Consider the following 17,500-nt stretch of genomic DNA (forward strand, 5'->3'; position numbering starts at 1 on the left):
CAATTGAAATAAGCTTGGCGTGACAGAGCCAACGGTCAGTGATAAAGGAAATCTCCTTGATTGTCTTGTGGACGTCGTAAGTGTATTTGAATCAGTATCTTTGATTTCACGAGCTGCAATTAATCATATTACTTCCATTGTGATATACATCTTGTTTATATACAGTATGTATATATATATATATATATATATATATATATATATATATATATATATATATATGTGTGTGTGTGTGTGTGTATGTTATATATATATATATATATATATATATATATATATATATATATATATATATATACTGTATATATATGTATGTATATATATATATATATATATATATATATATATATATATATACTGTATATATATGTATATATATATGTGTGTGTGTTTGTCTGTGTGAGTTATGAGGTATTTGTATATATGCAAGGTACAAGTTTGTGGTGATCCTCATGATAATGTACATATTGATCGAAATGCCCAAACCTAGGAGTGTGTGTTGTTATCATTGCCTTTGTGGATAAGACTTTTAGAGAAATCTACCAATTATTTTTTCAGGGAAATAAAGACATTGTTGATGTATAGTTTGTTATTTAAATCTTGCACAGTGCGTATATATATATATATATATATATATATATATATATATATATATATATATATATATATATATATATATAACAAATATTTTCGTTTTTAGTCCACTGCAGGACAAGGGCCTAAAGCGTGTCCCTATTCATATCTGGGGTTTGGCCATTTCACCACCACCGTGGATTGGTGATGGTGGGATACTTTAATCTGAGAGCTCACAGCAAACCAACCTAGTATAGGTGGCGCTGACTAGTACAGCTTTGCTGTTCATGGCGATACGCAAACCCTTTCACCACGTGAAGGTACCCTCGTTGAGGATATATATATATATATATATATATATATATATATATATATATATATATATATATATATATATATATATATATATATATATAGTCTCGAGCCATGTCGTCCTGATGGAAGTTCCTTATTGGCAGCTTCTAGGGATATTTCTGCCAGTGGTATATCAAAGAAATTTTACCTTAGAGGTATCAACAGAGTTCTGGCCTCTGGGGCGAATATCCCGAGAGATATCTTGTATAAAGCACGGACTTGTTAATAACAAGCCATGGCTATCCTTCCCCGAATAGAGTTAACCTTGTCTCGAAGGATATGGTAGAGGGGTAGGATACTTGGGCAAGTGAGCCGTTACAACTTCCGATCTCAATGTGCTACTAACGTGTGTGTGTATATATATATATATATATATATATATATATATATATATATATATATATATATATATATATATATATATATATATATATATATCGTGTAAATATGCGCATTAAAATAGCCCTTTGGTGAAATGGCTCTCACAATTGTCTATATCAAGAAAACGTAGCGGTGAAGGTGAACTCCCTTAAATTAGCGGAGGTTATACTGAGGTTTTCTTTATTTATTCTTCCTGTTTTATGGGAAACACAAAGTGGAGTCACTTCAATTATCATTATGACTAGCTAAGCTACAACCCTGGTTGGGAAAGCAGGATGCTATAAACACCCAAGTGCTTCAACAAGGAAAAATAGCCCAGTGAGGAAATAAAGAGATAAAGTACAAAATAAGTAATGAACAATTAATATAAAATATTTTAAGAGGGGTAATAACATTAAAATACATCTTTCATATATAAACTATAAAGAGACTCATGTCAGCCTAGTTTGAGACATTCTCGTCAGATTAATTTACCTCTGATGGCTCTACACATCATGTATCTGGTTGTTACAGCAGGCACATAAATAATGGCGGCTTTTATAAAGAACGGGAGTTATGGTTTATGAGTTATCCCTCGTGCATGAAAGAATAGGTCTATGGTGAGCCAGTGTGGCAGGTTACATAGAAAGTTACTTTTTTAAAGGTGAATTTGCATTTGATAGCAACACCACTTAGAAAATTTAATAGAATTTATTAAACCTGAAATGACATTTTGGGATATGATAAATGAGTAAAAGAACAAGTCAAATGTATTTCCAATCGTGTGACTTACAGTAGAGGGAGTGAAGTAAGGTTGGGAGGAATCTGTCAGATGGAGAAGATCGAGAGGGAGGCATAAAATTAGATGGAGAGTTAAGCTGAAGGATGAAGTGGAGAGAACATTTGGTGGAAGAGAATACCTGTAACAGAAGGCACTGTAGAGGCTGGCAGTCAACCATACTATTTGTAGGGATAACGCTGCGAAAGAAAAGTGAGACACTTGCAATAGATGGTGGTATAAACTTATGTTTACGACGCCAAAAAAAAAAAAAAAAAAAACATGGCTATCAATTAATAAATTAAACAGCTGCAGAAGAAAATTTGCTTTTAATGTTAGCTAGTATTAGGATGTCTTGAAGTTACTGTGTTCCATTTCATTTCTACCACCATAATCTCGCCGCTTTCCTAATGAAATAACGGATAAAAAAGAAAAGAAACGGAGTGGTGAACTTTCGTTGCATCGTCAACTTTACTAATACCTAATGTGTTCCTTATCCTTCGTAATTGGTTATTTATCTTTTAATATAAAACTGAAGAATGATTAAAACAAGTTATTTCTATCTTAATGATAAAATATTGTAAATAAAAGTAGGTCTGGTTTTCAATTACATGAAAACAAAACTGACCATCTTTCGGAAAAGAACCATCGCGTAAGTTTTGTTTGTGACAATGTTTAACTCGTTCCGTTCCGTTTGTGTGTGTGTGTGTCTGTGACGTTAATTTATTCATATGTGTATTTGGTTTGGTTTATCGTGCTTACACTGTCTTGGAAATGTAATGGCAGAGTATGCCTTTGGTAAGTACTTATTTGTTTTATTAGTTTTAAACTCGTTGAGAACTCTGGGCATATATGATTCGTTGATTCCATGGCGACAGATAGTAAAGATTGAGTCTAGTAGCCTAATTGACTGAAGAAAATGATGATCGATAAACAAAATATAAAAAGCAGATTGCAGTTTACGTTAAAAAGCTTCATATTTTGATGTTATTGATATTCCTGTAGCTAGGAAGTTACTTCATTCAAGAGTAGGCTAATAAACATTGGTATTGTCTTAGGTCTAGGCTTGCTTGGTAGTCAAATTTCGAGCGTTTACGATTCTGTTATCGCTATCGGATTATACTTTTTAGGAAATTTCAGGTTTTCGTTATAGTTTCACTTGGTTAAACATCAAAACTTATCAAGCTTGAAAACTTAGCCTATAATAGATGACGAAATATCAGGGTCACTATTGTTTTTGGTCTTGTCCAAGAGGTAGGATTTTTCACTACGTAATTTCGGTAGGAAAATTCATAATTTGTGTCCCTTCAAAAGAAGGAAGTACAGTACATTTCGGTAGAATTGGGAATACTTTAAAGCGGGTTCATGTTCTTTTGATATAACCCATAGAAAGAGGTAACCAAAATTTCCTTATTCCCTGAAGGAAGTTAAAATTTGTCAGGAAACTTATTCCAACGCTACACGTTACCTCCCTAAAGTAGGTTATGTGTTGGTTGCGTATTTCTTTTTTTTTTTTTCAAAATCATTTATTCACTATAGAGCAATCTTTACTTTTTCTTCTTACCAGAAAGAAAAATAACCTTATCATTTCTATTTATATGGTAAAATTGCCGATGCATGTTTAGTTAATTTAACCTATTAAATGTTTTCATGTTTCGAAAGGAGGTGACTGGTAGTAAATTGTCTTGGGATTAAAGTTATGTTAGTAAGAGGAGGTTAGGGAAGAGCAAGGCAGATTGTTCAATTTGTTTTGTTTCTCGAACAGTTATAACAAGTATAAAACTATTGCCTTCTTTGCTTATTTATTTTTCTTTTACTAAATGACTAACCGGCAGACAACTGGCGTACTCAGCAATAGTCCGAAATGAGATAAGAAAATTAAAATATTTTCTTAGACATTCCCATTGCACCTACATAGTAATTTTAGGGATTCGAAGCCTATTATTATTATTATTATTATTATTATTATTATTATTATTATTATTATTATTATTATTATTACGAGTCCGTCAACTGCAATTGTAGACGTCCTGAGACCAAAGCTCCCAATAGCAAGCGGTGCCAAAACGGTACAAAGTTAAGAACACACAAATGTATTGTAACAAAGGTTAATACTGTTCTTAACTTTTTATTTTTTACCGTAAGCACATACTAATATATGTGAATATCTTTCTATTATTTTCTATCCTCAATTAGTTAACATGATTGTTATAAAGCCTATCTTCTCTCTGCAATGTTATCTATTTTTAAAACGAACGTTTTGTTATTTGGAAAGTTGCCATACGATTTCATAGCTGTTAACCTTGTACTCCTTTATTATTATTATTATTATTATTATTATTATTATTATTATTATTATTATTATTATTATCGGTATTATTATTGTTATTGTTGTTTTTGTTATTATTATAAGCCAAGCTACAACCAAGAGTTGGAAAAGCTGGTTGCTATAAGCCCAAATGCTCAAATAGGGAAAATAGCCCAGTGAGGAAAGGAAATAAGAAATTAAATAAACTACAAGAGAAGTAAAGATCTAACAAAATAAAATATTTTAAGAAGAGTAACATTAGAATAAGTCTCATATAGCCTAATATTATAAGCTATGAAAACCTAAAAAGAAAAAAAAAAAAGGAAAATAAATAAGATAGAATAGTGTGCCCTAGTGTACCCTCAAGCAGGAGAACTCTACGCCTACCCATGAACACGCAGATTGTAGGGATCATGGGAGCATGTAGCAGGGAGAGAATTCCAAAGTTTGCCCAGAACCTAATAAAGACAATTTCGGAATCGAGTAGTTCTAGGGTTTTAAGTTTAATAAGCTTTACACATTTATGAGTCAGGATGGCCGTTCAACGTGTAGATAGACCGAGCGGTTTTCGAGGTGAGAATAGTAGCTCTTTCCCATGAAGCTTGGGATAGAAATAGGTCAGAAAAGTGGCATATAAGATAATTGGGGTGGGGAGTGTCAGCAGGAAGACCTAAGAAATCTTGGAATTGTTTAGTAGGAAATTACGTAACCAGGTAGGAATTTGGGAGGGTGAATATACAAGGCCTAGTGTTATGACTGGTTCCTAGTTAACTTATTTGCAATGCAAAAACAATTTATGGGTATATTTTATCACGAAAAATTCATCTAGTTTGCTCCTCATTATTCTGTATTTTGATTATTATTATTATTATTATTATTATTATTATTTTTATTACTATTATTATTATTATTATTATTATTATTATTATTATTATTATTATTATTATTATTATTATTATTATTATTATTGATGAGTAAAATTACTGGGCTGCAAACCAGAAAGAATTAGTCAGTATAAAGTAATCAGATTAATACTAAAAACATCTTACTCCTTATAGATGGCGTCTCTCTCTCTCTCTCTCTCTCTCTCTCTCTCTCTCTCTCTCTCTCTCTCTCTCTCTCTCTCTCTCTCTCGTCTTATTGGGCATCACTATGACTTACAGTCTTAGGCTATGTTCTAGACTTCTTATATCTGCTTTAGGTTTCAATTTACTCATCTTTAAGAGAATAGGCCTACTTTTGTGCTTGTTCCTTTAATGCAATAATTGGATAGAGCTGCTTTTCCGTGGATTTTTGTTTTAGTTTTCATTTACAATAGTTAAATTTCTTTTAATTTATCTCTTTATTTCTCAATAATTTTTACTATCTAAACTATATTGAATAAAATTTAAGTTTTTTGCCATTTTATGTTTGCGCATACCATTGTTTACAAACGATAGGAATCTTGTTTTCTGTATTCATAACATCCAAAATTATGAAACATGAATAATCTCAAATCGGAATGAAATACAGACTAAATAGGTATGCTGAAGATAATAATCTGTTCCCGAGTTTGCAATTTGGCTTGGTAAAGGTCTTGGAGCATGTGATGCCCTTATTACAATTTCCAATGCTTGGCCTTGATTTTAGTGTTGCCTTTGACCGTGTTGATCATGAGGCCCTTGTTTTCAAACTCAAACAGTTGGGTGTATGTGGGTGTTTTCTTAGCAACATTGTTGAATGTTTAAGTAGTAGATATCAAAGGGTTGGTGTTAGTGGGCACCATAGTGAGTAGGCCTATAAGAATGTGATATCGGGTGTCCCACTGGGTAGTGTTCTTGGCCCATAACTTTTCGTGCTTTATACACATGGCATGTGGTTTATCCTTGAAAACAATCTGGTCATATGCAGGTGATTCTACTATTTTTTTTATTTTTATTAATTCCATCTCCTGAATGTAGATCTGGAGTTGTTGAATACTTGAATAGAGAGCTAGGTAAGATTAGTGCTTGGCGCAAATTATGGAGCATGAAGTTGATCCGTGACAAATGTCAAAGTATGATTCTAAATAGATAGAGGACAGTGGCTCCTCATCACCCAGATCTCTGCATTGATAAAATTTCTTTTATTCTGTATGACTTAACATTTTAAGTTTGATTCTTGATAGCAAATTCACTTTTGAGAAACATATTCGGTTAGTTTCTTCTTTAATTGCACATAAAATGGACTTGTTGAGATTTTCACTGATCAAAATGTTCTGATGAAGAAAGTTTTGAATTCTTTCATTCTACCTTCTTTCGAATATTGTTCTCCTGTCTGGTGTTCAGCTGCTGACTCTCATCTTGGACAAAAACTTATTGTCTATTTAACTTCTAATTACTGGTCTATGTATTAATCTCTGGCACCGTCGTTTAGTTAGTTCTTTATACATGTTGCATAAGATTTTTCATAGTTCTGAACATCCATTACATTCGCATCTTCCCGGACAGTACCATCCTGTGCGTAATAGTAGGTATGCACAATTAATTTTAATAGTCATGTGTTCTCCATCATGAATCTCAATACTACATAGTATTCTAGAAGTTTTATTCCAGCTATGGCCAGGTTGTAGAATGATCTTCCAAATCAGGATGTTCAAACTTACAGCAATTTTTTTTTTTTTTTTTATATGTTGAACAGGCTGACAGACCTATTCTAATGTTGTTACCGATCTTAAGAATTTTGTATTAATTATTTATTACTTCACACGTAATTCATTTATTTCCATTCCATCCTAGGCTACTTTTCCCTGTTGGATCCTTTGGGCTTATATCATCTTGCTTTTCACAGCAGGGTTTTAGCTTTGCTAGTAATAATGATAGTCTCCCCTATATAATAAAAAGTAAGTGTAAGGCTATATATATATATATATATATATATATATATATATATATATATATATATATATATATATATATATATATATAACTACAGGTAATATGGGTTGTACAGTACTTAGGAAAGGGGGAGGGGTTGGAAAAGGTTGAATCTGCGTGTGTTCATATCTATATAAATATTTAGCTGTCATTTATGACGGGTCGTGTACAAAAGTAATAACATCGTATAGTTTATAATAGGATGACTCACTTGTTAATTAAGTAGAATAGGTAACTCCACCGGGTCACAAGTGTCCCCCCCCCCCCGGGGGAAGGCTTCGTCAACACGGGTAACAAGTGTGGGTGATTAAGAAAAATGAGATGGAACTTTACTTTCGAGCAGACTCGTGAAAGAGTCACAACCAGTGTATATTTTAGTCTGGCATAATAAAGAAAGAAAACCAGTCATCATGAAAGAAAACGCATTCAATTTTAAAGGAGAAACATTGTTAAATGCTTTGGTATCATAAAGTTCTCATGTTACAAATTACAAATTCTTCCATATTGTTGTTAAATCTCTTTACCATCAACTTAATAGTGAAGATTTTGGATTCTATCCTTATTTTACTGAATGGCCTCCCTGATCACAGTGCCTTATGGCCAAAATTCATAAATAAAACTATTACAAAAATATCACCTTTCGTCTATAGCCTATTCCTTATGCTAACAGGTCATGTCTAGGTGTTAGAGTGACGAAGTCTCCAAGTTCCTATAGTTTTCTACGTAAAGCTGCCTGTATAGTTTTCTGTTAATTATATAAGGAAAGCATTTAAAGATTTTTGAAGAGAGACAATGGAATTTATGGTATTGCTTTATGGGAATCGTTTAGTTTGATACAGTAAATATAATTAGATGAATGAGTTTTCTGTTAAGGATACAAGGAAAGAATTTAAAGGATTTAGTAGAGAGACAAAGGAATTTATGGATTTGCTTTATTGGAATCCTTTAGTTGGGAACAGTAAGTAAAATTAGATGACTGATCAGATTATGTCTGTTTTGTCTATGTAAGAAGCAAGAATAATGTTCACATTATGTGTAAATGTAAAGACGATGATGAAGATTTTGATAATTATCAGGGAAGGGAAAGGCATAGTAGGCCAGGGAATTTGTTAGGTAGGATGAAAAGGAAGACAGAAACATTGATGCATGGGTCAGGTGGTTGTTAGGGAAATTATGTAAAAAGTTGGAAATATGGGGAAAGTTTACGTTTCTTTTATAAATCAAGAAAAACGGTTATTTCAAGGTAGATGAAAGCCAAGAAGATGGAGTCATGATTGTTGATATCGATAGTAGAAATACTTCTTCTTCTTCTTCTTCTTCTTCTTCTTCTTATTATTATTATTATTATTATTATTATTATTATTATTATTATTATTATTATCTAAGATACAACGCTAGTTGGGAAACCAGGATTCTATAAGCCCAAGGGCTCCAGTATGGAAAAATAGCCCAGTAAGGAAAGGAAATAATGAAATAAATGAACTTCTTGAGAAGTAGTGAACAATTAAGATAAAATTTTCTAAGAACAGTAACAACATTAAAACAGATCTTTCATATATAAACTTCAAAAAGAGACTTATGTCAACCTGTTCAACATATAAACATTCGCTGCAAGTTTGAACTTTTGAATTTCCACCATTCAAGCGTTGGTTCTTGTGTGTTGTGTTGGGTATGTATAATGACTCGTATTTGAGTGACCTAAGTCATGAGTCGCATAATAAGGTAACAAGGTTTTTTTTTTAATTATTTGGGAGAAGGAAGCTAATATGGAATAATTTGAAAGGGATGTTCAGAAAACTGTCCTTTACGGCATTGAAATGTGGATGTTGAATGTGAACTCAAGCAAAAATGCTGAAAATGATTGGATAAAGTATTTACGTAGTGTATGATACAAGAATTGTAAGGGTGAGGAAAGTGGAGACACATATAAGTTAGAGGAGGAAGGAATCAGGAGGTATAGAAGTATTTGTGTAAAGTCCAAAGTATGGAAAAAAAGAAGTGGCGGGATGGTTAGTGCCACTAGCGTATTTCAAGCGGTGCACTATTTAACGCTCATTACAGTGTCCTTTAAACTTAGCTGCACACACCTGGTAACCATGTGGCGGGATGTTGCAACAACAAACTCCACATCATTTTGACGCCCGAACAGGGACTGCTGAGGTGGGATTGAAAACTGGACTCTTGGGCGAAGGACTGAATTAGGATTAGAATTAGACTTAGGAATGATGAAAATGGAAGAGTTATTAAGGGAGGAATTATGGTAGAGTGAGGAGCGTGAGGAGAAGTGGGTAGTTGAGAATGAAGAGTTGTTGTTAGAGAATAAGAGGCCGAGTTGTGAGAATGAAGAGGTGAGAAAGGAACTGACAGCTCTTAAGGGAACTGTAGAGAGAGTGGAAGAGGGTGTTGAGATAAGGATAAGAGAGAAGGAGGAACGAATGGAAGCTATGATGAGGCAAGTAATGGGACTGATGAAAACGTTCATGGGTGAAGGTGCAGTCGGAGGAGTGGCCTCTTTCGATTTGGCAAACAACGAAATAAAGATAAAACAAAAATTAATCCTCCACAACCTGGCGTAAATCACAATTTGCTACGTTTAGGGAACGATTTCCACCTTGATACATTCAACGTTGAAAGGATACTCTCAGTAATGTTGATGGAAACCAAGCAAATTTACGAGGGCACAGTGTGTCAGTCAAAGTGACATTTGTTTCGTATCTAAATGATTTTAATTCAATTGGCAAAATTGGAGGTAAGGAATCGTTGTTGTTAGAAACTCGGTATAATTATTCTGTTTTAGTTATCTACTATACCATTATTATTATCGCTAGCCAAGCTGCAACCCTGATTGGAAAAGCAAAATGCTACAAGCCCAAAGGATCCAACAGGGGAAGTAGCCCAGTGAAGAAAGAAATTATGAAATTAAATATACATAAGAAGTCTATATGAAAAAAGAGATTAGTTCACTAAACCTTCAGTTCGGCTCCACAAGGCACTAGAAGAGTTGGAAGACCCAGACCTACATGGCTGAGGACTATGAAGCGCGAAGTAGGAGATGATGAAGGGAGAAGTATTGAATTAAAAGCTCAAAATAAAGATGAGTGGCGAAATCTGACTGAGGCCCTTTGCGTCTATAGGCGTAGGAGATGATAATGATGATGAAGAAGTCTCTAAGCTTTTGTTTCAAACTGCAACGATAAGGTTTTCCTCCTGTTCCTTATAGGTTTTGAATAGCCTCCAAGGCCCTGGTGCTGATAAGTACAAATCCAATCCAAGAACCCAGAAGATAATGGTAGATAGCGTGGAATAGATATTGAATAGGAAAATGCCCCAGTACTCAAATTATACTAGAAATTTTGTCGAACAACATATGTTGTGCTTACGCGGAGTAGGAACTCTCGTGAGTGGTGGAAGCATGCCATGACATAAGAAGGCGGGCGTGGCCTATTTCGCCGAGATAGACCGCGGCAACTATAGATAAGCTAAAAACCTAGTTGGAAAAGCAGTCATGCCTTTTCCATCATGAGGCTCATGACACAATATTCTAGAAGTTTTATTCCAACTGTGGCCAAGTTGTAGAATGGTATTCCTTATTGGGTAGTTGAATTGGTTGAACTTCAAATGATTTTATGTTAAACAGGCTGGCATAAGTCTTTTTATAAATCAGATATGAAAGATCTGTTTTAATGTTGTTACTGTTCTTAAATATTTTATTTTAATTGTTCATTAAATCTTATATAGTTTATTTATTTCCTTATTTTATTTTCTCAATGGTTTATTTTTCCCTGATGGAGCCTTTGGGCTTATAGCATCTTGCTTTTCCAACTATGCTTGTAGCATAGCTAGTAATTATATATATATATATATATATATATATATATATATATATATATATATATATATATATATATATATATGTATGTATGAAACTTGTGGGGTACATGGCTCCCCCTAAAAATGACACATGTGAAATAGACACCCTGCTCTTGAGAGGTGCATTGTAGGTGGGTCAGCTAGCAGGAGATATGCAGGTTTTAAGCAGTCAATGGAGACCCAGTCTTCTTTGCCACGAATATTAATTAAAAAGCCTTTGGTGCATAATGGATCACGAGGAAAGGGCCCATGTAAGTGGGTATTAGTGATGGCTTGCTAGTGTCGTTGCACAGGAAAACATGTATTGCTGAGTGCAGATCTGTCGGTATGTGTTACTTTGCTGGGGGCTTGTAAGTCTGGCGGTATGGAGTAAATTTTCCCACAATGTGACATAGGTGCTGGAGATTATCAGAGAAGGTTATAGACGGTAAAAATTCAGCAGGGATGATCAATGGGTAGCTATACGCTATTTCAGCTGCTGAGACATCCAAGGTGTTTTTAGGAGTGGCTCTTAGTCTTAAGAGGACGCATGGAAGCTGAGTGAACCATTTGGAGTCATTGCAGAGTGCTACCAAATCTGCTTTAAGGGTTCGATGAAAAAGTTCAACCATTCCGGTGGCGGTATGGTTGTAGGCGGTTGTAGGATGTAGGGTGATGCCCTTTAGATTCGCTAATGAAGTCCACAATTGAGAGGTGAAAGTTGTATCCCTGTCAGAAGTAATATGCTCAGGGATACTGATCTTGCTATCCACCCTGAGAGTAAGGCAGATGTACATGAGGTGGATGTTGCAGCTACCATGGAACTGGCTTCAGGCCAATGAGTGGAGCGGTCAATGACCGTAAACTGGTAACGATGTCCTTGTGATGTGGGTAGGGGACCTACTACATCAACGTGAATGCGGGCAAAATGACTTTGAGGTTGAGGAAAGGTGCCCACTCCTGACTCTGTGTGTCGATATACTTTTGAGGTTTGGCATGAAGTATAGGCAAGGACCCAATCCTTAGCATCCTTAGTAATGCCGTGCCAAATGAACTTCGTCTTCAGTAGGTGTGCAGTAGATTGGCACGAGGGATGTGAGAGGCCATGAATTAAATCAAACACCTGTCGGTGCATGAGGTTAGTTATCCATGGCCGTGGTCTACCAGTACAGACGTCACAGAGGAGGGTGGCGTTGGAGTCGTCGAAGGGGACGTCTTCCCAACAGAGGGATATGCAGGATGTCCTGCATGCTTGGTACTCTGGATATTTTCATTGGGTTTCTGCCAAGGCATTGTAATCTAATCCAAGGTGAATGGTGGCCAATATATTTCTTGACAGGTCGTCAGAAATGCAATTAATTTTCCCGAGGATGTGTTGAAGGGTGCAATTGTATTCAGCTACAGCAGAGAGATATTGACGTTGACAGGTGAACCAGGCATTGGAATGCCAAGTGAAGGCATACCTCGGAGGCATGTGGTCCATGTGAAGGAGGAAGGGTGTACCTTTTAAGAACTGGCAAAAGTGATGGACAGCCAAATGCACCACCAGCAATTTACGGTTGAAGGTAGAATAGCCAGATTCTGCCTTGGATGGTTTTCTACTGAAGAAGGCCAATGGGCGGTGTGAGCCGTTGACCACCTGCTTGAGTACAGCACCAATAGCGACATCGCTGCCATTGCTGGAGAGGAGAGGGGCATGTGGTAATGGAAAAGTGGGAGCAGCAGCGGTAGATAGGGCATTGTTTGTGTTGCAGAATGCTGTTTCTTGAAGGGGACCCCACTTCAGGTCTTTTGGCTTGTCTTTGAGGGAGGCATAGAGGGGTGCAAGATTGGCAGTGATGACTGACAAGAACTGGTGATAAAAATTGATCATGCCCAGGAAATCTTGCAGTGCTTTGATGGTCGAGGGCGTGGGGAAGTTTTGAATGGCTGCTATCTTCTCAGGGAGGGGGTGGACGCCTTCAGGAGTGATGCGGTGCCCTAAGAATGATACTTTTTTTTGGCGTCAAAGGTACACTTGTCATATCAGACTACAAAGGTGTTCTGTTGTTGGCGGTCAAACATGATGCAGAAGGGGAGGTCCCCTAAGATGTCATCCATAAGGTGCTGAAAATGTTGCTCCAGAATTATGAAGCCAAAACAGGAATATTTGAGGGTTATGTACCGAAAGGGGTGGTGATGGCAGTCTTGGGGATGTCTTCTGGGTTCATGTGCACTTGATAATACCCCTTCAAGAGGTCGAGCATGGAGAAAACCTTCGCTTTGTGCAAGCAGGAGGTAACGTTAGCAATGTTTGTGAGGGGGATGTGATCCGGTTCTGTCTGCATGTTCACGCACCTGTAATCCTCATAAGAGCACAGGGAGCCATCTTTCTTCAGGACGATGTGTAAGGGCGACGACCATGGGCTTGAGCCCTTTTAGTGAAGGTCCATTTCTTCCATTTCGGCGAACATTTGTTTAAAGGCTGCCAAACGATCCGGAGCCAGACGCCTAAATCTGGCGAACACTGGGATCCCCATTGTCTTGATATGGGGATAAATTCCGTGTTTGGCAGGGACCGTGGGCGTTTGGCAGAGTTCTGTACAGAAGATTTCCGATACGATATGACGAGGTGGGTATAGGCATTCGTGGGTGTGCTAATGTGGAGAGCGAGGTCAGAATGGGTAGGTTGAAGAGGTGCTGATGAGTAAGACTCTGCGTTGACTAACTGTCGGTGAGCAATATCATCCAGGAGGTGGAAATGTGAGAGGAAATCCACACTGAGTATCGGGAACGCGACATCAGCAATGAGAAACTTCCAATGATATTTGACGCTCCCAAATGATAATGTTCCATACCTGTGGGTGGGGATCGCAGATCCATTGGCAGCTACCCGGCAGAAGTCAGCAGGCTTAGAAAGACTACTCTTGGAGAGTGGCCTTGGTAAAAGAGAACGGCAAATCCCAGTGTCTACCAAAAACCACATGCCCTTACCTGCATCATGTAAAAAGGAAAGATTAGTGATAAGCGATGACCTACTTACAAGTTTTTTGGCCACTGACAACCGTTTGCAAATTTCTTCGCAGCAGCCACAAATATAGAGTGGCAGTAGCATAAATTGCTGCCGATGGGCGTCAGTAAGTGGCTGGAAAGGTCGTTGGTTGGGTTGCAAGCTGGTGTTGGCATATGGCAGTTTTGTCGGCACCTCGGTACGTCATGAGGTGGGCGTCTGTCTCCGACTGCCTTCACGTCAATTTTAGTTGATGTTGAATTGTTGCCCTCTTTTTCAGGAATGGGAGCATTGATGGAGGTCTTGAAGGTGGTGAAGTGGCTGTCCATAAGGGCATCAACTTTAGTCATCAGGTCCTTCATAGGCAAAGTATCGACATCGGAGATGGCAGCTCTTACAGGGTCGGGTAGACATCGTACCCAAAGGACACGAAGTAGGTTCACCTCACAAGGAGAGCCATTTGCAGTAGGTTGCAGGCATGATAGGAAAATTCCAACCATGGAAATTCCACCCAGAAAATTTCACCCAAAGAAAATTGCACCCGGAGAAAAATCCACCCGGAGAAAATTCCGCCAAAAGTAAACAACAATTTAAAACAAAGTATCTAAAGACAAATGCATTACGAAAATAAGAGTTCTAAACACGCAAAAAAAATTTTGAAATTAACAAAAAATGTTGTTCTCAAATAAACAACAACTTAAAACGAAGTATATAAAAATAATGAATTACCAAAATAAGAGTTCGTAACACGGAAACAATCACTCTAAATTACCAGAGAAAAATAGTTGTTAGCAAGTAAACAACAATTTAAAAAGAAGTATCTAAAGAATAATGAATTAACAAAATAAGAGTTCTCAGCAAGCAAATAATGATTCGAAATTACCAAAAATAGTTTTCACAAGTAAGGATAGCAGTGGCTTTTACATACTATCTAAAATTTTGGGACCTGAATGTAATGTGGATTGCCTTTTTAAATTTCTTGTGGATACTGGTTTATTTAATAAGATTTAATCATGAGTTGAAATTAGATGCATGATATTCGTTAACTATATTCTTTGGCATCAATGACCTCTGCAGTTACGATGCCAGATAATACCTAATAATCAATCAATCAATCCAGAGAAGAATAACAATAATCTAATTGTATTTATGAAAACCATCAGAGTAATCCATCAATAACTAAAACGTATTGGAGATCTGAACAGATTTATAAAAGTTGTAAGGAACGTATACTTACACCTCATGATTGTGATGAGCTGGCGATCACACTTACATCTGGAAGCCATAATCATACAAAAGTATTATTATTATGAGTACTTGTTAAGCTACAATACTAGTTGGAAAAGCAAGATGCTATAAGTCCAGGGCCACCAACGGGGAAAATAGCCCAGCGAGGAAAGGAAACAAGGAAGAATAAAACATTTTAAGCACAGTGACAACATTAAAATAAACATTTCCCATACAAACCATAAAAACTTTAACAAAACAACAGGAAGAGAAATTAGATAGAATATTGTGCCCAAGTGTACCCTCAAGCAAGAGAACTCTCCCAAGAGACAGTGGAAGACCATGGTACAGAGGCTATAGCACTATCCAAGACTAGAGAACAATGGTTTGATTTTGGAGTGTCCTTCTCCTAGAAGAGCTGCTTACCATAGCTAAAGAGTCTCTTCTACCGTTACCAAGAGGAAAGTAGCCACAAAAGAAGAATTGTTTGGTAATCTCAAGTGTTTTCAGGTGTATGATGGCAGAGGAGAATCTGTAAAGAATAAGCCAGACTATTCAGTGCATGTGTAGGCAACGGAAAAGTGAACCGTAACCAGAAAAAAAGGATCCTGTCTGGCCAGTTAAAGGACCATATAACTCTCTAGCGGTAGTATCTTAATGCCAGACTTAGACACCTTGTCAAATGTTTCGATGTCAATGATATTTTGAAGTTTCTAAGAGGTGTTGCGTATAACCCTCATTAAATTTCTCTTTTCTCTTAATTTAATAACTTTAAATTTTCATTCGATATCCAATTTCTTGAATATATTCTTTTTAAAGCAAATTTTATCATTCTTATTTAAATGATAGATTTAATAAACCCGTTGTTGAAGGTTTCGATGCCTGGTTTTTTTTTTCCTTTTCAATATTTTTCATTTAATTTTTCTAATTGTAGATGCAAATTTTTAAATATATATTCTGTGTGAAACAGAAGTATATAACTCATAAATTTCTCTTCATGAAAAAATAATGATTTATTGTTGTTTGCTTGTTAACCATTCTTTGGGCAATCTTCCGAAACTTTATATTTTGATACTTTAAATAAACTTGGGTGAAATTTTCCTTGGGTGGAATTTTCTATGGGTGGAATTATCTTTAGGTGGAATTTTCTCTGGGTGGAATTTTCTTTGGGTGGAATTTTCTATGGGTGGAATTTTCTATGGGTGGAATTTTCTCTGGGTGGAATTTTCTTTTGGGTGGAATTTTCTTTGGGGGATATTTTCTGGGTGAAATTTTCGTGGGTAGAATTTTCATGGGTGGAATTTTCTCTGGGTGAAATTTTCTTTGGGTGGAATTTTCTTTGGGGGATATTTCCTGGGTGAAATTTTCGTGAGTAGAATTTTCATGGGTGGAATTTTCATGTGACCGTTGCAGGCGATTAATGCAGGTCATTTCCCTGAGGGTGACCAAAGCCTTTTGGTCCCCCCAACGGTTGTTGAGAGAGCTGAAAAAGCTTTGCTATACGAGTGGCTGGCAATAGCGAATACTACTCGAAGTGGTGTTTTGAGGGCGTCGTACGCTATTGGGGTGTGTTCTCAGGAATTGCTGCGAGAACATAGTCTGCTTTGGTGCTTGAGTGAGTCATGGCTTGATGCGAAACTGGACCGCGGCACGCTGAAACTAGGCGAATACCTCTGCACTGGTGAAGGGCGGTAGTTTCATGGGTGTGGTGTTTATAGAAGATTCGGGGTCGGATGGGGCCATGACGGGCTGCCAACGCAAGAGCCCGTGTCCAGCAATAAGGGCTGGGCAATCTGACAAGCAAGCAAGCAAGGAGGGGGCCATCATCAAACAGTAAGACACAGTAGTGAAGGAGAAGGTGGGAGGGAGCTGGTACGCTGGTGATCACCAATTTTGCTAGTGGGCTGTTAGGTTATAATGGACGCCACGAGAGGAATACAACTAAACTTTATAAAACAGGCATCGAGCTCATATACAAGACCTTGCGAGCAAGAATGCAACAAAAATTGAAACAAAACAAAATATGAGGTAGCAAGATTACATAGGTTGGTCTATTATCAAATGCAGGGAAGAGCGAGCGATAAGACAAAAAAAGTAATACCGTACGGTGTATGAGCGTGTATGAATCACGTGGGGGTACATAGGCTTTTACTTCTGTATCAAAGAAT

The 17,500-nt window shown here is 36.7% G+C and overlaps 1 protein-coding gene across 1 annotated transcript in view; it reads left to right on the top strand.

Annotated features, from left to right (window-relative positions):
• LOC137627348 (uncharacterized) overlaps window positions 1–17,500 on the top strand; it is a 104,287-nt gene that overhangs the window by 69,321 nt on the left and 17,466 nt on the right. The window contains 6 exon segments of the mRNA XM_068358432.1: window positions 12,456–12,599; window positions 13,671–13,779; window positions 13,973–14,161; window positions 14,386–14,570; window positions 16,746–16,898; window positions 16,996–17,165. Of these exon segments, the coding sequence (XP_068214533.1) occupies window positions 12,456–12,599; window positions 13,671–13,779; window positions 13,973–14,161; window positions 14,386–14,570; window positions 16,746–16,898; window positions 16,996–17,165 (950 nt within the window).

The sequence above is a fragment of the Palaemon carinicauda genome, chromosome 35 (genome assembly GCF_036898095.1).
Source record: "Palaemon carinicauda isolate YSFRI2023 chromosome 35, ASM3689809v2, whole genome shotgun sequence".
In the NCBI taxonomy this organism is placed as follows: domain Eukaryota; kingdom Metazoa; phylum Arthropoda; class Malacostraca; order Decapoda; family Palaemonidae; genus Palaemon; species Palaemon carinicauda.